Source organism: Garra rufa, chromosome 5 (assembly GCF_049309525.1).
Source record: "Garra rufa chromosome 5, GarRuf1.0, whole genome shotgun sequence".
NCBI classification, from domain to species: Eukaryota; Metazoa; Chordata; class Actinopteri; order Cypriniformes; family Cyprinidae; genus Garra; species Garra rufa.
Window position 1 is genome coordinate 48,811,698 of NC_133365.1, and position 23,687 is coordinate 48,835,384.

Sequence of the window (23,687 nt, forward strand, 5' to 3'; positions counted from 1 at the left end):
TAGATTTTTAGGAGCAGTTTTTCAGACAGCAGATCAGCGTTCCTTTGTGAATGTTTGACAATGAGTGCAGACATCTGCCTTCCGCCGTGAGTCAAACCTCTGTCATCCTGCAATTATCAGGGCAAGAACCAACAAAAGAGAATCTCATTTTACTGAAGTCAAATTTCACATGCTCTTGTGAAACCATGTGGCTCGAGTCATCAGGTCTAGGCAGTGGACAATTAAAAAAAAAAAAAAAGCAAATTAGATATTTTATATTTCAAAATTTACTTTATTTTATATTATTTGCTCCAAATCATATACACACCTTTAATTAAAGGAACTCAAAAAAATGCTGGGTTGTTTATTTAACCCAAATGGGTGCAGCTTGTTGGGTCATTTTACTGGGTTGTTTTTAACATTTTTACCCAGGTGAGGGGTAGTTTTTCTTTAACTAAGCTGCTGGGTCATTTTTAATTCTGGGTTATTTTTCTATCCAACTGACTAGAATCGACAGTCACTTGAAATGTGTAAAGTAAAATGAATGAAAAGTGTTGATCACAGCATTTCATTTATAGTAGATTTGCTTAATACATATCAAATCCTTTTTTAGCGCGGTCTGCACTGCTGAGCATAACTAATCACACATGTTTTTGTTGAGCTTATAAATGCAGTATCCAACTAGAGGCGTTTTGATTTGTCACCGAATCAACTCCTGGCTTGTTCAGTGTTTAGAGTTGTGCACACTCATTGACTGAATTCACACACACACACACACACACACACACACACACACACACACACACACACACACACACACACACACACACACACACACACACACACACACACACACACACACACACATGTTGGGTTTACATGTTTTATGGGGACATTCCATAGGCGTAATGGTTTTCATACTGTACAAAACGTACAGTATGAAATGCCCTACACCTACCCTACACCTAAACCTAGCCCTCACAGGAGATTGTGCACACTTTTACTTCCTCAAAAAAACTCATTGTGCATGATTTATAAGCCTGTTTCCTCATGGGGACCTGAGAAATGTCCCCACAAGGTCAAAATCTACTGGTATTCCTATCCTTGTGGGGACATTTGGTCCCCATAACGTGATGAATAGCAGGTACACACACACACACACACACACACACACACACACACACACACACACACACACACACACACACACACACACACACACACACACACACACATACTGTATATATATGTGTATGCTGTATTCACCAAAATTAATAAAATTTGTCTTATATTTTTGTCTATGGGTGTTCTTGCTTAAAAAAATAATCTTTTGATTATTGCTGTTGCCTCTATAATTTTGTGTGTAATGTTTAATTTTCAGGCCATTTTAAGGCAGCAATATAATACTTTTTAAACAATAACTGACTTAAATAAAACAACCCAGCATGTTGGGTAAAAACATTTAACCCAACCAGCTGGCTCAAAATAACCCAGCATGTGTTCTGTCCAATATTTACTCAGCGCTGGGTTGCCAAATAACCCAAGTTGATTTTAAAGGATAACTATTGCCAAAATGCAGCCTGGGCTGTTTTTTTTTACTGTAAACGAGACAAACTTAAATCTAAAAGCATAATTACGACAAACGAGCTGTTTTTGAGGTTGACCGTGATTTCGTTTTGTGGTCAATGCCCGGTGAATGGGAGTACTAGGGGCATAACTTTGAGCGCATCAAAATCGATATTTTTACATCACTAAGAAGGCTCGACACACCATGAAACTTTGCTCGAAGTATCGCCTGTTTCTCTACACATGAACTCGAGCATTGAGAACATTGTTTGTGTACACAGAGTTTACTAAAAAGAAAGGTTTTGAACAACTCACTTTCACTGTTTGGGTTTCCGCTCACGGCCGTCTTGCCAGTCAAGAAGTGTCGATCTCTGAATGCGAATGAATGGACTCCATAGGACGAAATATTAGGCTTATATGAGGCTCTTTTTACAACTAGAAGGTTAATATTGTTTTTCACTTGCGACAAGACAACAAATTAGCCGTGCATTTATATGGAAATATGCTTTAGGAGCTATCCATCTTTACTCTCCTCGCATTCGGAGATCGACACCTCTTGACTGGCAAGACGGCCGCGAGCAGAAACTCAAACAGTGAAAGTGAGTTGTTCAAAAACTTTCTTTTTAGTAAACTCTGTGTACACAAACAATGTTCTCAGGTTGCATTTTGGCAATAGTTATCCTTTAACCCATGCATTTTTTACAAGTGCACAAATAGGAAAACTATTTACTCATTCTTATGTCATTTCAAGTCTGTATTTTATTTATATTGTACAGTTTTTTTTTTTTTATGATTTATGATGCTAGCAGTGTTGGGGAAAGATATGTTTAAAAATCCATTACAATATTGCCTTAGTCCCTAAAAAAGTAACTAACTTCATTACTAGTTACTTTTTATGGAAAGTAATGTGTTACGTTACTTTTTCATTAATTAGGATGGGATGGGCTTAATTGATTGTTTTTAATAGAAAAGTACTATTTTTGGCTAATGTAAAAGCACTTTCACACCAAGCCTCAGGACACAACGTAAGTAACTGCCAAAAAGTAATTGTCATTTAAAAAAAAAAACTTTTTTTTTTGTACATTAAGAAGTAATATGGTAAAAGTAATCTGATTATGTAACTTGTGTTACTTGTAATTTTGCCTATTTTTTATTCAAAATATATATTGGAGAGTGACAGGAAAATCTGGAGAGACTGTGATGTTCATGAGCATGTATGTTAACCTCTGGACTCTGGCTCTGACTGTGGACCATTTCATGTAGAAATTGTGCCATGCAAATTGCGCTTGGCACGGATTTTGTGCCACGTTATGCCGTTACTTGATTTGCATAATTCCTTTAGTGAATCGGACAATAAAACAATGCAGACAGTGCTTGCAAATAAACAGAGCCATCAGCAGACGCAATTCATCCTCAGTCAATTCAGCCCTTAATCTTTTTATCTGTATTTTACAGTGGAATCTGGAAAATTGCTTTGATTAGATAGTGTTTTATCATCACTGACCTTATGTTTTCGAAAGATGAAGCATAAGAGTGAAATATGATAAGAATAAGAATGAATTTCACTGTTTAACTCCCATTTTTAGATGCCTTTATTCAGGTGACCGGGAGGCAAATGCAACTGCTTTCCCACAACCCCGAAACCATGTGTGATTTAGTCTCCTCTGGAGGTTTACAGGATCAGAATGCAAAACGAGAGTAACCCCCTCCAACAAGGCGGCCCGACGCTGTATTTAATGCTTATGTGAATACTCCAGAGTCTTGTTAAAATATGGTTACTGTAATATTCAGATCTGCTGGGCCCTCTCACCACACAAGATGGATTAAGCCTGCCACAGATGTTTAAAAATAGTCCGGAGGACATGAACACACAGACGCTAGACGCTCATAGACACGCTAGTATAAAGACACGCTCTCATTGTCAACCCACAAAGTTCAAGATTGTCTCTGAAGAAATTGATTTTTAAGAGTTTTACATAAAGAGCTCATTTGAGGGAAGCCTGTTGTGGAAGGGGGACGGATGCCGCTGATAGATCTCCACTGGGGAAATGAGAGATTATGGAATATAGCTGACGGGAATTGCCAAGTGTGGGAGTGGAGTCATTAAAAGTATAGCTGGAATGAATGAATGCATTTATATGCTTTTCTTATGAAGTCAATGTATCTATCGTTCTATCGTTCTATCTATCGTTCTAGCTATCGTTCTATTATTAGGCGTTCAAGCACATGCACAGGTGCACTGAAAACCTACTGTAACTGTTACAGTAGCCAAAGATCTGCAATCTCCTTATAAAACTGATCAGGCATACCAAACCGTAAGTCGTAAAGACTTGAAACTTGGAGGGATGGTAGTACTCACACCGTCTACAACCGCACCAAAGCTCACCCCAATTGGGCTGACAGAGGCGGTATAGCAATCAAAAGTATGTAATTGCTCATAACTCCTAAACCGTTTGTTGCAGGCTAAAGTATCTTATGTTGTAGGAATCCTTGGCTCACGCAAGGAACAGAATTTTTGGGTATTTTGCATTTTTTGAAAAACCTACTTTTGCGAACTAGTCCTAGTTTTTTCACCTGATCGGAACCAAACCAGTGCGGGAAGATTTTCCGGACAGTGAATATCAATAATTATCAAAAAAAGTTTAACTTTCAACTCTTCGTCACAAAGGGACGCCAAAACATTCACAAGGGGCAGGGCTGCTTTTACTAAAACGGCTATAACTTTTGAACGGAATCAGATATCTTTGGCAAACTCGCAATGCATATGTAAATGCTGAATCTAAGGTCACATAAAAGAGTCACTGAGCTTGGCTACTTGGTGGCGCTATAAGAAAAAAACGGCAATAACTACACACCCGTTTGTCCTATTGACATGAAAATAGGTACACAGTCTTGGTCCAATGTGCCACAAGTGGCTTTAAGGACATTTGCGTATCTCAAAAAACATGGCCACCATAGGCCAATGAACTTTGAGCACCTATTAGACCAGGTTAACAGAGGTGGACCTAAAGGTTTGTGAGAAATTTGGAAGAAATCGGCCACTGAGGGGTTATATCGTATTTTTCAAGTATGTAAACGATTGTATATTACGCAGTTTTTCACACGTATGCACAATATTTATATCACACGATATACCTCTTCATTCACAGGTTCGATTCCCGCACCAGGAGCAATTGAACGTGGGGATTGTGAATGAACAACCCCAAATTGTTCCCAATGGCTGCCCACTGCTCCGGGTGTGTGTTTACAGAGTGTGTGTTGTTCACTTCTCACTGCTGTGTATGTGCACTTGGATGGGTTAAATGCAGAGCACCAATTTCGAGTATGGGTCACCATACTTGACAATACATCATGACTTTCACTTTTCACATTCAAATTAGTCCTAGGTTTTTTTGTTCAAAAACAAACAAACAAACAAACAACAACAAAAAAACACTGCAGTGCAATTCTCTGGACTCTCTAGGGCAATGATTATCAAAAAATGTTGAAATTTTACCTTTTGGCAAGTCGTTTAGAAAAGGGGTCTGTCCAAATATACCCAAAAGCCTATAAAACCTAAACAAAAACTCAAAACTTCACAAAACCTGGTAAGCACATGCGACAGGTGATTCTAAACAAGCACGCAAAGTTTCAGGGAGATAGGACCACAGCTATTGATAGTCATAACAGTCATAAATGTAAAAAAACATAACATTTCTATAGTAAATTACCTGTAATTGCCAAAAATGTTTTTTTTTTTAAATCCTCGATTTAGGTGGTTACAGGCTTGCTCAATAATCTGTAATGTCTTTTTTTATATGTGCTTAAATGCCTTAATGCTCTTGAACCGTGCTAATCGCTGCTTGCAGCTATATTTCTATCTATTTATCTATCTATCTATTGTTCTATCATTCTATCATTGTATCTATTGTTCTGTCATTCTATCTGTCTTTCTGTCTGTCTGTCTGTCTATTCATAATAGATGAATAACTTTAAATGAAAAACTAATGAGTGAGCGATTGCATACATAATGGATTATATTCAAGCCTTCCTTGCATAATTTGTTTGCAAGTGTGTTTGAGAGAACGAAAGCGGTTTGTGTTGAAGGCTCGATAGTCCTTTAACCCCACACATGCACTTTCATGTCTTTCTCTTTCAATAGCATCTCTATATGAGAACTGTGAGAACACATTACAGCTTTGAAGTGCAACTGCACCTTCATACATCAAACAGGGCTTCAGCGTGTATTAGAAGCACCCTGCCTTCAGATGATAGAGATCCTGCGAGCCCTTTCAAGCTCCCGGGACTTTTAAAGGGAAGGTGCACAGGGATTAAACACAGAGGTTCAATATCAGTAAAAAAAATCCCACAACAACAAAGGGACAGCAAAGGGCATTTGAAGACGATGGTAGAACATGATCTGAACACTTTGTGATTTGTTGGTAGCATGATGTCAGGATTTTATTATACAGTCATTGACTTAGAACAGCATGAACATTTAATTTTCATGATAAAGCTATACAAATTTGGTACATATGATGTTCACATTTATTGAAACTATATGGAAATGAGAAGTGTCAAAATAAGTAAATGACAGACCATTAATGAACAGACATTTAAATAAGCAGCAGACATTATAAGGGTGAATATTTGATTTTTTAAAATTAAATCTGTAAAATTAAACACCATAATTGTATAGAATTCATTTCTGACTGTCATAATGCATTCGCAAACCCCTGAGCATATGGTTATCAGATATGATTGCCACGTGAGAGGGAGTTGGGATTCAGCTCTTCTCTGTAAATCCGTTATCTCACTGTAGGACAGAAAGAGAAGTATGGATATGTTATCTCTCTCTTTCTGAGCAGCGATTTGGACTGGCTGTCATGTCAGTTTAATCCCTCTATAAGAAAGTTAGCACTCGGAAGTGATTAATTAGCTCTCTTTGAAGAAAACTTTATTCATCTCTCTTCTATAGTTACACTTTGTCCAAGGACTTAATATCCATCTGTATTCTCATGTGCAGAAACCTGTTTTGACTAGTTCTGTGTAAGGATTGGATGTCAGTTATATAATATCAGGCAAACATCAACTGTTTTATTTATTTAATATTTGGCAATAAAGTCAGTGCACATGCTCAGAAGTAAACAACTTGAGAGAAGGACACATTTAGAGCTAGCAAAAGCTTTTTTGGAGGTCCCTTAGGATGTCTTCAATGAATTTATGTGGTTTGAGATGAGAAGTGAGTGGTTGAAGTAACAGAGAAATATAAATAATGTAAGTGTTAATTAGTGCTGTTGTGAAACTTAAACTAATAAAACGTCTCAGGTTACGTATGTAACCCTGGTTCCCTGAGGGAACGAGACACTGCGTCCTGAAACGCTGTGGGGAACGCCATTGGCGGGCCGCACTCTGAGTCATGTCCAACGTCCAATGAGAAACGGGAGTGATGTCACAGGCGCGGTGACGTCATCGACCAGGAAGTATAAAAGCACGTGCGTTTGAAGCTGGCGTCAGCTCATAGGCATGAAGCGAGCGCAGCAGGGATGCGGGAATTATGGTCCGAGACGCAGTGTCTCGTTCCCTCAGGGAACCAGGGTTACATACGTAAACTGAGACGTTCCCTTCCGGGAACTCTACACTGCGTCCTGAAACGCTGTGGGGAACGAGGTATCAACGTCCCCATAATTTCCGCACCCTGCCTAGTGTCTGCTAGAACAAGGGGGGAAAAAGACAGCGTTAGTACATTACAAACCTCAGCCTGGGGATCCTGCCAGGACATGGGCGGTAATACATCTCTGACTGTGTAGCCCACCAGATCAGAGGGAAAGAGACCTCGGCCCTCGAGCCCACGAGGTCATGACATCCTTCGTCTGGTCTCGCAAGACCGAGAAGGGACAGTGTCTAGCAATACTTACCTGATGAGACACTGTAGTAACTCCGCCTGGTGATCTTGCCAGGACGCGAGTGGTAATCCACCTCTGTCTGTGATCCATCACCAGACAAGAGGGATAATGAGCCTCGGCCCTCAGGCACACGAGGAGAGATGTGGTCCTTTGTCTGCGTTACAGCCAGTACAAGAGGGACACGAGAAGTGCCTGGTGATCTTGCCAGGGCACTGGAATTCATCTCTGTCTGTAATCAGCCACCAGACAAGAGGGATAGAGTAGGCCTCGGCCTTAGGCACGCGAGGCTAGGGTTCTCAACCGCTGCCTGTCATCAGACCAGTGCAGGGGGAGAAAAAAGCTCCTCGGCCCTCGGGCGCACGAGGAGAGATGGTGGTCCTTTGTCTGCATTACAGCCAGTACAAGAGGGACACGAGAAGTGCCTGGTGACCTTGCCAGGGCACTGGAATTCATCTCTGTCTGTGATCCACCACCAGACAAGAGGGATAAGAGACCTCGGCCCTCAGGCACACGAGGATAGGGTTCTCGACCGCTGCCTGTCACACGACCAGAGCAGGGGGAGAAATGCTCCTCGGCCCTCGGGCACTCGAGGAGAAGTGGCGATCCATTGTCTGCGTTACAGCCAGTACAAGAGGGACGCAAGAAGTGCCTGGTGACCTTGCCAGGGCACTGGAACTCATCTCTGTCTGTGATCAGCCACCAGACAAGAGGGATAGAATAGGCCTCGGCCCTCAAGCACACGAGGCTAGGGTTCTCAACCGCTGCCTGTCAACAGACCAGCGCAGGGGGAGAAGAAAGGGGTTCCTCGGCCCTTGGGCACGCGAGGAAAGATAGTGGTCCATTGTCTGCATTACAGCCAGTACAAGAGGGACGCAAGAAGTGCCTGGTGACCTTGCCAGGGCACTGGAACTCATCTCTGTCTGTGATCAGCCACCAGACAAGAGGGATAGAATAGGCCTCGGCCCTCAAGCACACGAGGCTAGGGTTCTCAACCGCTGCCTGTCACACGACCAGTGCAGAGGGAGAAAAAGCTCCTCGGCCCTCAGGCACACGAGGAGAAATGGCAGTCCATTGTCTGCGTACAGCCAGTACAAGAGGGACATAGGAAGTGCCTGGTGATCCTGCCAGGACACTGGAACTCATCTCTGTCTGTGATCAACCACCAGACACGAGGAATACAGGCCTCGGCCCTCAGGCACACGAGGCTGGAAGGAATGTAGAGAGTCATACGCCTTTGTCTGGGGAATTTTGCCAGAACAAAAAGGGGTAAAAACTCTTTTCCTTACTCGAAGGAAAGCGCCTTTTTGACCTCTTGAGCCTAGCCTTAATGCTAGGGCTGAAAGATGACTGAGCCCGGAGTGGCTCTGAGGTCTAGTTCGTAGAATCTGACGAACGTAAGAGGTGAGGACCAACCCGCCGCACTGCAGATGTCCTTGATTGGGACACCTGCCATCAGAGCTTTGGAGGCTGCGACGCCTCGAGTTGAGTGAGCCTTGACTCCCATCGGGGATGGGAGACCAGAGGACTCGTATGCAGTAGAGATGGCATCAACGATCCATTTACTGATAGTAGGCTTGGAAGCCGGGCACCCCCTCTTAGGGGGGCCGTAACAGACAAACAATTGCTCTGATTTACGCCACAGGGCAGCTCTGTGGACATAAGTGTCTAGTGCTCTTACTGGACACATTAAGTTATACTTCCTCTGGTCATGCTCCACGAATGGAGGAGGATAAAACGCTAGCAGCGTTATTGGCTGTGGTGTTACTGAGGGGACCTTGGGTGTGTACCCAGCTCTTGGGTAGAGGAATGCTTTGGCCAACCCTGGGGCAAAGTCAATATAAGAAGGGGCCACTGAAAGGGCCTGTAGGTCACCGACTCTCTTAAGAGATGTTAGCGCCAACAGCAGTGCTGTTTTTAGGGTAAGCATCCGATCGGAGGCCTCCTCCAGAGGCTCGAAGGGAGGCTTACACAGCGCTTCTAATACCACAGCCAGGTCCCATGTAGGGACTCTCGGTCTTGCACGAGGCCTCAGCCTGAGTGCACCGCGGAGGAAACGTGAGACCAGGGGGTTTCTGCCCACTGAAAGGCCGCCCTGAGGGGCGTGGTAAGCCGATATAGCCGCCACGTACACCTTCAGGGTGGAGTGAGCTAACCCAGCGGACAAACGAGTTTGCAGGAACTCCAGCACTGTACCGATCGGGCAGTGGACTGGGTTTGAGTGGCGTTCGTGACACCATGACGCAAACAGGTTCCACTTTAGGCCATAAAGTTTCCTCGTAGAGGGAGCTCTGGATTGAAGGATGGTCTCAGCAACCTCGGTTGAGAGACCAGCTTCTATGAGTTGTGCCCCCTCAGGGGCCACACCCATAACTTCCATTTCTCTGGGTGGGGGTGGCGTATTGCGCCCCCAGCCTGAGAAAGAAGGTCGCTCCTGACAGGAATCTCCCATGGAGAGCCGTCGAGGAGAGCGATTATATCCGAGAACCATACTCGGGCCGGCCAGTACGGGGCTACTAGCAGCAGCCGTACTCCGTACCGGCGCACTCTTTCCAGAACTCCCGGGAGCAGAGCGATCGGGGGAAAAGCATACAGACGAAGCCTCGGCCACGTCTGTACCATGGCATCCAGTCCGAGAGGAGCTGGAGGAACTAGAGAGTACCAAAGGGGACATTGCGATGTCTCCTGAGTCGCAAAGAGGTCCACTTGGGCTTGACCAAAGACTCTCCATATCTGCTTCACCACCTGAGGGTGAAGCATCCATTCCCCGGGCCTCAGCCCCTGCCTCGACAGGACGTCTGCTCCCACATTGAGACGTCCAGGAATGTGAACTGCTCTCAATGAGAGAAGCTTCCCTTGTGACCACAGGATGATCTGGTACGCCAGCTTGTATAAGGGGCGTGAACGCAGACCTCCCTGGTGGTTTATATAGTAGACCACCGCCGTGTTGTCCGTGCGGACCAGCACGTGACGGTTTCTCAGGTCTGGAAGGAAATGCTTCAGAGCCAGGAACACTGCCAACATCTCTAGGCAATTTATGTGCCAGGAGTGATGCTGGTCGTTCCATAGGCCTTGGGCGGAGCGGCCACTCATGACCGCTCCCCACCCGGTGAGGGATGCATCTGTCGCTAGCGTGACGCGGCGGCAAGGAGCTCCCAGCACTGGACCTTGTAGTAGGAACCAGGGCTTCTTCCACATGACTAAGGCACGTAGGCAGCGCCGCGTGACCTTGATCTTGCGGAATGGGTTCCCCCTCGGGGAAAACCCTTTGGTTTTGAGCCACCACTGCAGTGGTCTCATGTACAGCAGTCCAAGAGGTATCACGTTGGATGCAGCTGCCATAAGACCTAACAGTACTTGGAACTGTTTGACAGTGAGTAGCAGGCCTAGCTTGACCGCATTTACTGCAGTAAGGATCGAGTCTATCCGAGCAGGTGACAATCGTGCCTGCATCGTGGTCGAATCCCAGATTACACCTAGATAAGTGGTTCTCTGTAATGGAGATAGCACACTTTTCTTGGCGTTGAGTCTCAACCCCAGCTTTTTCATGTGAGCAAGAACAACATCTCGATGTTGAGCCGCTAACTGTTCTGAACTGGTTAGAATGAGCCAGTCGTCTATGTAGTTGAGTATGCGGATGCCCTGGAGTCGCAATGGAGCCAGAGCAGCATCCACACACTTCGTAAAAGTTCGGGGAGAGAGCGCTAGGCCGAACGGAAGAACTCTGTATTGGTAAGCTTTGCCCCTGAAAGCGAACCTGAGAAACTTCCGGTGTTGAGGAAGGATGGAGACGTGAAAGTATGCGTCTTTCAGATCTATCGTGACAAACCAGTCCTCGGACCTGATTTGGGACACGACCTGTTTGACAGTCAACATTTTGAACTTCAGTTTTCTTACTGAGAGGTTTAGCTGTCTGAGATCTAAAATGGGCCGCAGGCCCCCATCCTTCTTGGGAACAATGAAGTACCGGCTGTAGAACCCGGCTTCTCTGCATTGAGGAGGGACCACCTCGATGGCCTCCTTCCTCAGGAGAGTATTCACTTCCTGTTCCAATACCAGAGCCTGCTCGGGGCCTACCAGAGTAGGAAATACCCCGCTGAAAGGTGGCGGCCTGGCGCCGAATTGAATGGAATAACCTTTCTCTACAGTACGCAGGACCCACATAGAAATATTTGGCAGTAGTTTCCACGCTGCCAGAAATTCTACTAAGGGAACCAGCCTCTCGAGACTGGTCTCTGGATTTATTAGAGGAGCTAACTTGTGACCTGTAGCAGCGAACTGGCAGGATGCACCTGAAGTGAGCGCTCTCGAGACCCCCGTGGGGGTGGCGAACACTCTGGTTCCGCTACGTTTCCGGGCGGAAGGACCAGAGAATGAAGTTCGCGGGAGACTGCCGCGCCCTGTAACACCGGCAGGGTTAGCTGACGAATCTCCTGAGGGCCCCGAAGAGAGGTGGTCACCGTACTCCTCAGAGGCGGTGAGGCACCTGAATCTTCGAGAGGGGCTGCCCTCATTGGCCCTGGGCCACGACCATCAGGGCCGTTTAGCCGCGGCCCTCTTAGACTGTAGGACGACCCTCAGGTCGGGCCTAGTCTTCGAGGACCCCGGCTTGGAGCGTTGCTGAGCCCGCCCTCTAGGCCGCGCCGGAGGGGCACGGGTAGCAACGCTCCTTTTCTGGGTCTCCCTGTGTGAGGAGCTGGAGTGCGGCTGGGGCTGCTCCCGTCCGGCAGCCCCAGAGGAGAAAGTGCGGCGAGGGAGGTAGCGCTGGAACGCCGCTGCCTGCCTACGGGCCTCCTGGTGCCTGTTGACAACTGTGTCAACAGAGTCACCGAAGAGGCCAGCGGGGTGCAGGGGGGCGTCCAGGAGCGTGACCCTGTCCTTCTCTTTCATGTCGGACAGGGTCAGCCAGAGATGCCTCTCCGCGGCCACCAAGGCTGCCATAGACCGCCCAACAGCGCGAGCGGTCTCCTTGGTGGCCCGAAGCGCCAGATCAGCGGTCCTACGCATCTCTGACACGCTCACCTCCTCGCCATCACTAAGCTCCTTCAGCAGGTCGGCTTGGTACGCCTGGAGCACAGACATGGTGTGTAAACATGCACCAGCCTGACCTGCTGCCGCATAAGCCTTGCCCATCAAGCCTGATGTTACTTTTAACGGCTTGGTGGGCAAGGACGGAGCCTTCAGGGACGATGCCAGGCCGGGAGACAGATAGCTCGCTAGTGTCTGCTCGACCTGAGGCATCGCCCTGTAGCCGTATCCCTCCATCCCCCCCACATTACCGTAGTAATCTGAGGCAGGGGAGTAGAGACGAGAGGAATACGGCTTATCCCACGACCTCGCGATTTCTTTATGGAGGTCGGGGAAAAAGGGAAGGCTCCGTTTGGGAGGTGCTGATTTAGCCCGCAGGAAGCGCTCATCAAGCCTGCTCGCCTGGGGCTCTGGATCTGGAGCGGGTGACCAGCTGATGTTGAGCTTGGCCACCGTGCTCGTCAGCACCTCCACCAGCTCCTCATACTGGGGTGAACGGGGGGGCGGTTGTGGGAGGTCAACGCTCTCGATGTCAACCTCCTCGGAGGAAGACAGGAGAAGCGTTGACTCCTCCTCTCGGAGGGAAGGAACCGCAGTGCGGGCTTCCTCATCCAAGAGGAGGTCATACGATCCGCTGGGTGAGGAGAGAGATAGGGGATCACCCGTCTCAACTCCCTCCAGCAGATCTAGCTGCGAACCCCACGAGTGCAGCTGCCGCTCCGCCTCGACGGAAGCGGGGCCAGACCCGCGGGGAACGCTAGCGAAAGCCCCCTCCTCAAAGAGGGCTTTCCGGGAACGGAGCAACCGCAGCGGCATCCGCTCGCACTGCGGGCAGCCAGCCCCCTCAAGGGCTGACCTAGCGTGCTCCGCTCCCAAGCAGGCTACACATAGATCGTGTGTATCCCCACCAACAATGAAGCGTTGGCAGGGAGGGACACACCGTCTATGTGGCTGCTGAACCGCCATAGATCGCTCATTCTTAAAAGAACGTTCGTTCTTAAAAGAACGTTTTCCCCCTGGCATTTCTGCTCAAATAAAAGTAGTGCAATTGGCACTGAAAAACAGCAGAATGCGAATCAGACAGACAATAACACAGAGCGCTCTCGCTGAATGACAAAAGCTGACGCCAGCTTCAAACGCACGTGCTTTTATACTTCCTGGTCGATGACGTCACCGCGCCTGTGACATCACTCCCGTTTCTCATTGGACGTTGGACATGACTCAGAGTGCGGCCCGCCAATGGCGTTCCCCACAGCGTTTCAGGACGCAGTGTAGAGTTCCCGGAAGGGAATCAATTTTGGTAACTGAAATAAAGCTCCACTAAAAAAAAAAAAGTATATTAAAAATGGCAACAAACTGAAATACAGTTCAGGTTGAAAGTTTACATACACCTTGCAGAATCTGCTAAATGTTAATTATTTTACCAAAATAAGAGGGATCCATCTTTCAGATTCCACAAATTCTTTGGTTTTTCAACATTTTGGTGTATTTGCGCCCTTTCCAACAATGACTGTATGATTTGAGAACCATCTTTTGACACTGAGGACAACTGAGGGACTCATGTGCAACTTTTAAAGAAGGTTCAAATGCTCACTGATGCATTAAGAGCCAGGGGTGTAAACTTTTGAACAGAATGAAGATACAAATAACACTATACTAAATACTAATGCTAAATACGAAATAATACTAAATAATAATACTAATACTAAAATAACACTCAAATGTTTGATTTACAGTTATTTTAAAGTATTTTAAAGCTTTTTACAATTGTGGGAAACATATTGCTTCTTAAAGTGAAATTATAGAGCTCACTTTTATTAAACTAAAAACATTCCTTGAGTTCTAGAAATGTAGTTTTCTCCAGGAGCCAAACTAACAAAATTCCCAAAACATTTACAAACAAATGCATATGGTGGGTCAGAATTTAATTGGCAAAGAACTAAGGTTTCCCAACAAATCTAATCATTGCCAGCAGCACGGCATCTGGCAACATGTTGTGCTCTGGCCTGGACTTCCCCAATCGAAATGTTTTTCACTCCAAGGAAACCTGTGGCAATCCCTTAATCGGACTGCTATCTGTTCCTCATAAGAGATTTGAGTTCACTCGAGGATTTGTATTGATGTTGTTGCCTCGTGCCACTAAATTTGCAGAAAAACACCTTCTGTGTTATTTCAAAGACAAAAAGTGAAATTTTATTTATGAGCATTGCATGTGCAATGGGCTGAAAGGTGTAATTATGTAAATTATACAGCAGGTGTGGGTCAAGGCACGTTGCTTCTTGGTTGATTTTGAGCAAAACAGTAAATAAAACATTAGATTTTCGAATCTACCTGGTTGATGGAGTTGAATGATGAATATTCCGAAACCTAGTCATTTGAAAACAGAGTCAATGATGCAGCTTTGCAATGTGCACAGAAATGATCAGTTTTTCATTCATTTACTCACCCTCATGTTGTTCCAAACCTGTATGATTTTGTTTCTTCTGCAAAAAAACAATCAAAAACTCTTTTTCCTTTTCCAAAAAGGATGAAAAGCAGCATAAAAACATAATAGTTTATGATTTGGGCTCTATATTGCAAGTCTTTTGAAGTAATATGATAGCTGAATTTTTTTGATGATAATCTTTCTCAATAATGAGTTTCAAAATTCTTTGAAATCTTTTGATGTTTCCAGCTAAAAAGAAAGTTGTAAGAAAACATCAGGGTGAGTAAATGATGACTGAAATGTAATTTCCACCAAAAAAGAAAATTACTCACCCAGGTGATCCAAGATGTGGAGTTTGTTTCTTAAACAGAAGAGATTTAGAAAAAAATTTGCTTTACATCACTTGCTCACCAATGGATCCTCTGTGTAAATGGGTGCAGTCAGACTTTGAGTCCAAACAGCTGATAGAACACACAATAATCCATTTTTCGTCTTTCCAGCTAAAAAGAAAGTTGTAAGAATTTGGAAAACCATGAGGGTGAGTAAATGATGACAGAAATGTAATTTCCACCACCACCAAAAAAAAAAAAAAAAGAAAATTACTCACCCTCAGGTGATCCAAGATGTGGAGTTTGTTTCTTCAACTAAAGACATTTGGAAAAATGTAGCAAAAAATCTAAATTTGCTCAAAATTTACTCACCCTCAGGCCATCCAAAATGTAGATGAGTTTGTTTCTTCAACAGAACAGAATTCGAGAAATGTAGCTTACATCACTTGTTCATCAATGGATCCTCTGTGTGAATGGGTGCCGTCAGAATGAAAGTCCAAACAACTAATAAAAACATCATAATGATCCCCTCTAGTCTATGAATTAACGTCTGGTGAACTGAAAAGATACCGGTTTTGTAATAAATGAATCCATTATTAAAATATTTTTAACTTTAAACTATTGCATCCGACATAACATAATCCATAATACTGCTTTCGTAGGATTTGTTTCTTACAAACATGCATCTTTTTGTTTTACAACGCATTAACCGATGGACTGGAGTGGTGTGGATTACGTGTGGATTATTGTGATGTTTTTATCAGTTGTTTGGACTCTTATTCAGACGGCACCCATTCACCCCATCGGTGAGCAACTGATTTAATGCAAATTTTTTCCAAATCTGTTCGGATGAAGAATCCCATTTACATCTTGGATGGCCTGAGGGTGAGTACATTTTCATCCATTTTTACTTTTTGGGTGAACTATTCCTTTAAATATTCTGAAAAACCACATTTTTGAATAGCATTGTTGAAAACACATTCCACACTGGATCATTTTTAGGTGCATGCTTGACTTTCATAGATATCATTATTATTTTTTATAGGAAGTGCTATTTTTATGAGTGGGTACAACTTTTTGATATACTGTGACAAGCGTGCGCTATCATGCTGGAAGGGCTGGTCTAATCACAACCCTTTCAATAGTGGGTTGGAACAGTTGTGCAGTTGCCTAGCAACAGACAGAGGTGGGTTTCCCAAAAGCTTTGTTGCACAATGAACATTGTTGAGTCCACTATAGAGCCTCGGTAGTTTCCCAAATTTCCCCACATCGTTATGGTGTTTTTAGAAACTGAGTTGAGAGGTGTTTGTGACAGAGACCTCATTCTCTATTCCAAACAACTCCTACATAACGTCATGCATTCATTACGCAAGGACATTCCAAGGATGCTCATCTCATTTCTCAAATTAAATTGAAGGCTAAAGGTTAAAAGCAAGTACTTCTCTAAAAATTTGGTAAGTCGTGTGAATGTCAGGTTAGTTTTCTGTTTGTCATGTATATTTGCAGTCACATGTGGGTTGAGTCACTGTATGATGGAGGTCCTTTAAAAAGTCTCAAATTATCACCTTTGCATATACTAATTACCTGTCTGTCAATCAGAATATATTTAGACAAGAGGCCTGTTGACTACTTCTATACTCTAGAAGTTATTATTAGCCATTATTATTTATTAGTTTGAAGACTTCAATCTTTATTTTTAGTGTTCTTCATAATAATTATCATTTTTGTTGTGTGCTCAGACATTTGAGGCACATTATTTCAGCTTGTAATTTCTATTAATTGTGTTTTACAATGTTTTAATACACTACTACACAAAATCTTGTCTTAACTTTTATAAGCATTGAAATATTAAATCTTTAGTGTTTTGTTGTATTATTTTTTTCTTAGTCACAGTTCAGTTATTCACAAGTATGGCTGTCAGTCTATTAAAACAATCACAATAATAATGAACTTGCTAAGAGTTAATGCATGTAAAAGTGTACACATTTCTTTTCAAAATGCAGAACATTACATTAATTAATTTGGTTGTTGTAAAAATACTTTTTACTTTAAATGCTGGAGCCTCTGCAGTGAATGGGTGCCGTCAGAATGAGAGTCCAAACAGCTGATAAAAACATCACAATAATCCACAAGCAATCCACACCCCTCCAGTCCATCAATTAACGTCTTGTGAAGTGAAAAGATACCTGTTTGTAATAAATCAATCTATAATTTTTTTTAAGTCGTTAAAACTTCAAACGATTGGTTTCTGACTAAATTCCATAATTCGGAAAACTGCTCTCTCCAGTGAAAAAGTGGCTTTGTCAGAAATATGCACATATCAAGCACCGTTTACAAGTGAAGATAATTGATGGACTGGAGTTGTGTGGATTACTTGTGGATTATTGTGATGTGACTCATTCTGACGGCACCCATTCACTCCAGAGGATCCATTGGTGAGCAAATTATGCAAGTAAAGTTAAATTTCTCCAAATCTGTTCTGATGAAGAGACAAACTTATTTACATCTTGGATGGCCCTATTTTTATGTCAAAAATATTTAGGATATAAGCTAAAGATCATATTCCATGAAGACACATTTCCTACCATAAATATATCAACACTTACTTTTTGATTAAGAACAACTTTACCTTTACATTTTTTTTCAGTATTTTGCACCCTCAGATTCAGAACTTTCAGATGATGTGTAAATCTCAATTTCAAAAAATTTAGCATTATGACTGGGTTTGTGGTCCAGAGTCTCATATGTTATATAGATAATTTATTTTGGATTTGAATGATATTATAGACTACTATACACAAGAGAACACTTGCAGTAGTTCTTTGAGAATATGTCAGATTTTGTTGTGCTTATGTAGATTTAACCAGTAGACATCCTTGTCTACAAAAATGTCAAAAAGCCTCACTTCTACCATCATAAATCTGTTTTTTTTGTGCAAATCAAGGGGAAAAACAACAAACAATGAGTGTAGTCTGAATGAACAACTCTTCTCAACTGGTTGTTTTTAGTTAATCAGACACAGTATAGTTGGGTCAACAACACACATTCGTAGCATGTACACAGAAAGCTGCTGTCACATGGCATGTGAGTACTAAATTATCTTTCATGTCTTATTGCGCTTAAACTGTCAAATGTTATGTTTTTATGTTGAAAACACACACGAGTTATAAAAACAGTCGGTTATGTCTGTGAAGGTAAACAGCTGGGAAAGAAATCACACGTTTAGATTAGATCTGTGTGGCAACAGTGTAGTATACCGTAAATAAATCAATAAATCCACTGTTCTTATGTCTTTCTGAGGCTGGGACTCTAAATAGTGTTCTGTGCTCGTCTGTGCAGTCAACGACAGAACAGTTAGCATGCTTTGCTCGAACTTTTGCCATGGCATTAGTACGGGTACACCGTTGTCGGAAAACACAATGGTTTATAATAAGATTCTCTTCCTACATCACGGGGAGAGCGAATGCTTGCAGGAAAAGACTTACCAACTTTACTGGGTTGTCCTTTTTCACATTTTCTGAGTTGGAAGATGCACTGGGGACCCGATAATAGCAGTTAAACACAGAGAAAGTCAGATTTTTATGATATGTCATTTTTAATTCTTGTTGTTAATGTGTTTTGTACGCTAATAATTGTTTAGCGTCTTGAATAATGAGCATGTAAATGACTCTGAATATCCTGTTTGTGCTTTCTCTCATGGTTGATAGGGCAAACTAGAACCGTCTTATTTTTCTTTAAAACATTTCTTTTTTCCGGCCTCCAAATGTGTTGCTTGCAGCTAAATTGTTTTGCTTTGAAATGAGCAAATTAGAGCCCACACTTAACTTCCGTTTGAAATCTGCTTACTTCCACCATAATGCAGAGTAAAGTTGCTTTCACCATCTGTTGCTGTTGGCATATTTGGACCGCAGTACCATCATTTCTTGTATTTTTCTCATATTTCCTTCCTAATTTCCTTCACTCAGGGGAGCGATAGATTTTATGCGCTGTTTTTGTTTGGACCCCATGTCCAAATAGCTATTCATCAAACCTACAGCAAAGCAAATAGCGAATACTTCTTTTCACGCTCCGTATTGTATATATTATTTGGATTTATAGTAATATCTTGCAGCCAGAGTGGCTCATATTTCATAATTATGAATGTGGCATCATGGCGTGACAAGTGGAAAATTGCAAATGACTTAATGATGATGTATAATGCATATACAGCGAAACAACTTGGCTCAACCAACCGTATCTATTGCAGCATTTTAACGTATTTTAACAAGCCTGTTCGGATGCAACGGAAATCATCCCGTTCCTTTGCTTTAAATCAATCAAGTCAAGAAGGACTGCGCTCTGCTGAAGTGAATTATTGTGTAAAAAATCAATATACCGCAATCATCGCTTTTTGTTTGAGTCACTTCAGTGTGATGATTTTAATATCTGTCTCTTAGAACAATGTTGCAGAGTAATAGTTTTAATATTGGATGTATAAAGCACCATCTTACAGATCTGTGTTGCTCTCTTCCTCAGAAATCCGGGAGGCGTTTAAGGTGTTTGATCGAGATGGGAATGGCTTCATCTCAAAGCAGGAGCTTGGCATGGCCATGCGTTCTCTAGGGTACATGCCCAATGAGGTCGAGCTGGAGGTCATCATTCAAAGACTCGACATGGATGGTGAGGAAACACATACACAATGCTGTGAATGGAGTGCCATGCTGGAAAAAACAAGAATAGATAGTCGCCCTCGACATGGGAGCTGATGTGCTGGAAAAAAGATCTGTGAAATTAACAGTAAAAAAAAAAAAAAACAGCAGCTGTGGTTGCCAGAACGTTACCAGAACAAATACAGTAGCAACATTACAAGTTTTATGGATTGAATTTAAAATTTGAGTAAAAATATGTATATTTCATTAAGGGATTAGATCACTTCCAGGATAAAAATTTTCTGATCATTTACTCACCACCATGTCATCCAAGATGTTCATGTCTTTCTTTCTTCAGTCGAAAAAAAGTAAGGATTTTGAGGAAAACATTCTAGGATTTTTCTCCATATAGTGGACTTCAGTGGTGATCAGTGGGTTGAAGGGTCTTATTTATCGAACAATTTGTCATTTTCTAAAAAAAAATATATATATATACAGTCAAGCCCGAAATTATTCATACTCCTGGCAAATTCTGACTTAAAGTTAGTTTTATTTAACCAGCAAGTTTTTTTTTTTTTTGGACCGGAAATGACACAGGCTTCTCCAAAAAGATAATAAGACGATGTACAAGAGGCATCATTGTGGAAAAAATATTTCTCAGCTTTTATTTACATTTGAACAAAAAGTGGCATGTCCAAAATTATTCATACCCTTTGCAAACTGTCACAGTCTATGGGAAAATCCAAAGTTCTATACCATTCCAAATAGTCCAAGCTGTGCTAAAGCATCCTAATTACCCTGATTAATTGGGAATAGCTGTTTTAATCAACTCAACAGGTGAAAAACAGAAGCTCTCTGCTGTTGGTTTGTGGACAGTCATAGCTAAGACAAAGGAGCTCACTGAGGACCTGCAGCTGCGCATTGTGGCTGCTCACAAGTCAGGAAAGGGCTATATGACCATATCTAATTGTTTTGAAGTTCCAGTGGCTACAGTGCAAAGTATTGTAAAAATACAAGACGTTCCGCACTGTGAAAAATCTCAGAGGACGTGGTCGGAAGCCAAAAGTGACACCTGTGCTGGCCAGGAGGATAGTGAGAGAGGTAAAAAAGAATCACCACCAAGGATCAAGGATCACCACCAAGGCAAACAAAATTAGCAGACAAAAACATTAACATTTTGCAGTGGCACAGACAGAGTCCTGACTTAAATCCAATTGAGAATCTGTGGAGGGATCTAAAGATTCAGACGTCAAGAAATTATGTTTCTTGAGGAAAGCATTTTAGGAATTTTCTCCATATAGTGGACTTCTGTGGTGCCCGCGAGTTGGAACTTCTAAAATGCAGTTTAAACACAGCTGCAAAGGCTCTAAACTACACTTTTTAACCACAAATCAATACAGTTATGGTCTGTCAAAAAAAACTCCCATCTCATTGTATATATATATTTTTAAGAAAATAACCGATCGTTTTGCTAGACAAGGCCCTTTATACTCGGCTAGGATCGTTTAGAGCCCTTTAAAGCTGAATTTAAACTGCATTTTAGAAGTCCACTATATGGAGAAAATTTCTATAATGTTTTCTTTAAAAAACTTATTTCTCTTTGACTGAAGAAAGAAAGACATGAACATAGATGACAAGGAGGTGAGTAAATTATGTGTAAATTTTTATTCTGGAAGTGAACTAATCCTTTAAGGAAGCCCACCAGACACCAATCAGATGCATTTCTCTGCTTTGTAGGGATGCCGAGCGCAATTGACAGACATTCAACAAACAAAGACGCTAAATAACTGGAACCTTTTATTGCTCCAAACTATCATATTCCTCACAATGCATGGAGACATAGGGATTATGCATGGGCTAATAATGAGAACACTGTTCACAGTAGGCGTTTTGAAGTTTGACAGTAATTGTCTTGAAATTAATTGAAGGCGAAAGCGGTGCTTTGATGGCTGTAGCAGCAGTGCTTTAAAGAATGTCAGCTCGATAAAACCATTCCATAAAATTACACCCAATCTGGCACTAAAAATATTGAAGCTAACAAAAAAGAGAGAGGGGAAAAAAAATAGATAAACTAATAACTACAAAGGACTAGTTAGCCAACCATTCCATGCATGGAAACCCAGGCAAATGTTAGAATTTGCTTCATTTTAATTAATGAGTTTCAACACAAATTGTCCAGAAAGTCAAACTATAGTGCCAGGAAAAGGAATTTGTTGAATTCCAGTTCAGAAATATTAAACAAAATTAAACAAGTAAATAATGATTTTAATTATTAAATCATTAATAAGCATTTATTTTGCTTAATTACAACTATTTACTCCCAGAGATGTGACCCTGGACCACAAAACCAGTCATAAGGATCAATTGTTTTTAAAATTGTGATTTATATAACATCTGAAAGCTTAATAAATAAGCTTAGGATAGGACAGTATTTGGCGGAGATACAATTATTTGAAAATCTGGAATCTGAGGCTGCAAAAAATCTAAATATTGAGAAAATCGCCTTTAAAGTTGTCCAAATGAAGTTCTTAGCAATGCACATTACTAATCTAAAATTAAGTTTTTATATATTTACTGTAGGAAATATACAAAATATCTTCATGGAACATAAAATATACATAAAATAAAAATCAATAATTTTGACCCATGCAATATTTTTTTGGGCTATTGCTACAAATATACCTGTGCTATTTAAGGCTGATTTTATGATCCATGTTCACATACGTGAAATATTTTTTTCGTAACTGATTAGACATACATCTCCAAAATACAGTGTTTACTTAATTTTTACCTCCTGAAATTTTAAATTAGTATTTTCTCTATATTAATTTTCTCTGATGCTGGTTAAGCTATGACATGCAGGTAAAATAAATATAACAATAAAACATTTAACATTTTTAGTAAGTGCTTTATTTTATTTTTAAATATTGATATTTTCGTATTTTTTGATTACATTTTTATGGGTAATTCATACTTACAAATTAAATGTATTGTTAAAAGACCTTACAGCAATATGATTTTTTTTTTCATCCCGTTTTGATTCTTTATTACATTTAAATAGCACTTCTACAATACATCAATACCTCAATGCAAATTCGATTCAGATGCAGGGATTCTCTATTCAATTGTTACCAGCACACAATCTTGACAGGAAACAACTGGAACTTGATGTGGTGCTAGAATGCATCTAATACTTCACGGTCTGTTTTTTAGGAGATGGCCAGGTGGATTTTGAGGAATTCGTTACCCTCCTGGGGCCCAAACTCTCGGCTGCCGGGATGCCTGACAAGTTCAACGGAACCAATTTTGACTCCGTGTTCTGGAAGGTGATTATTAGCCACTTCCCTCTTATTCCATGTGACAACAGGCACAAAGTCTGCTGCTTCTGTCTGCCCCTGTCACACACAGAAACCAGATTAGATACACTTTCAATGCCTTCTGTGAAATCCAACAAGCAGACATGAATCACCTTATGGGAATTGATTCATATAAAGGGCCTCATATCTTTTAAACATGAGCCAGATTTACATATCTGAACCCATTTGAATGCGGATATATTGCGATGTGACATGATGACTTTAAGCAAGGTTCATTAATAGATTTCATAAGTCTCTTCCGCTGCATGTCTTCGGGTAAGAAGAGCAGAATATCATTTGTACGGGCCATATGGTGATTCCCCCAAAGGGTTTGCTTCTCTAATCACAGCTCGCTGCTGGTACGTTTTTTAGCAGCGCATTTGACCCCAAATAGCTATGGGGGTCTCCCTCTTAAACGTCTCTTTGTGTAATTATGAGTTCAGAGCTATGAATATATGTGTGCTGAAATCTAAATCAACCCCTCCTACTTTTTT

The 23,687-nt window shown here is 42.0% G+C and overlaps 1 protein-coding gene across 1 annotated transcript in view; it reads left to right on the forward strand.

Annotated features, from left to right (window-relative positions):
• cabp7a (calcium binding protein 7a) overlaps positions 1-23,687 on the forward strand; it is a 48,816-nt gene that overhangs the window by 16,302 nt on the left and 8,827 nt on the right. The window contains exons 2-3 of the mRNA XM_073841295.1: positions 19,725-19,868; positions 23,051-23,163. Coding sequence (XP_073697396.1) covers positions 19,725-19,868; positions 23,051-23,163 — 257 coding nt within the window. The remainder of the gene's footprint in view (positions 1-19,724; positions 19,869-23,050; positions 23,164-23,687) is intronic.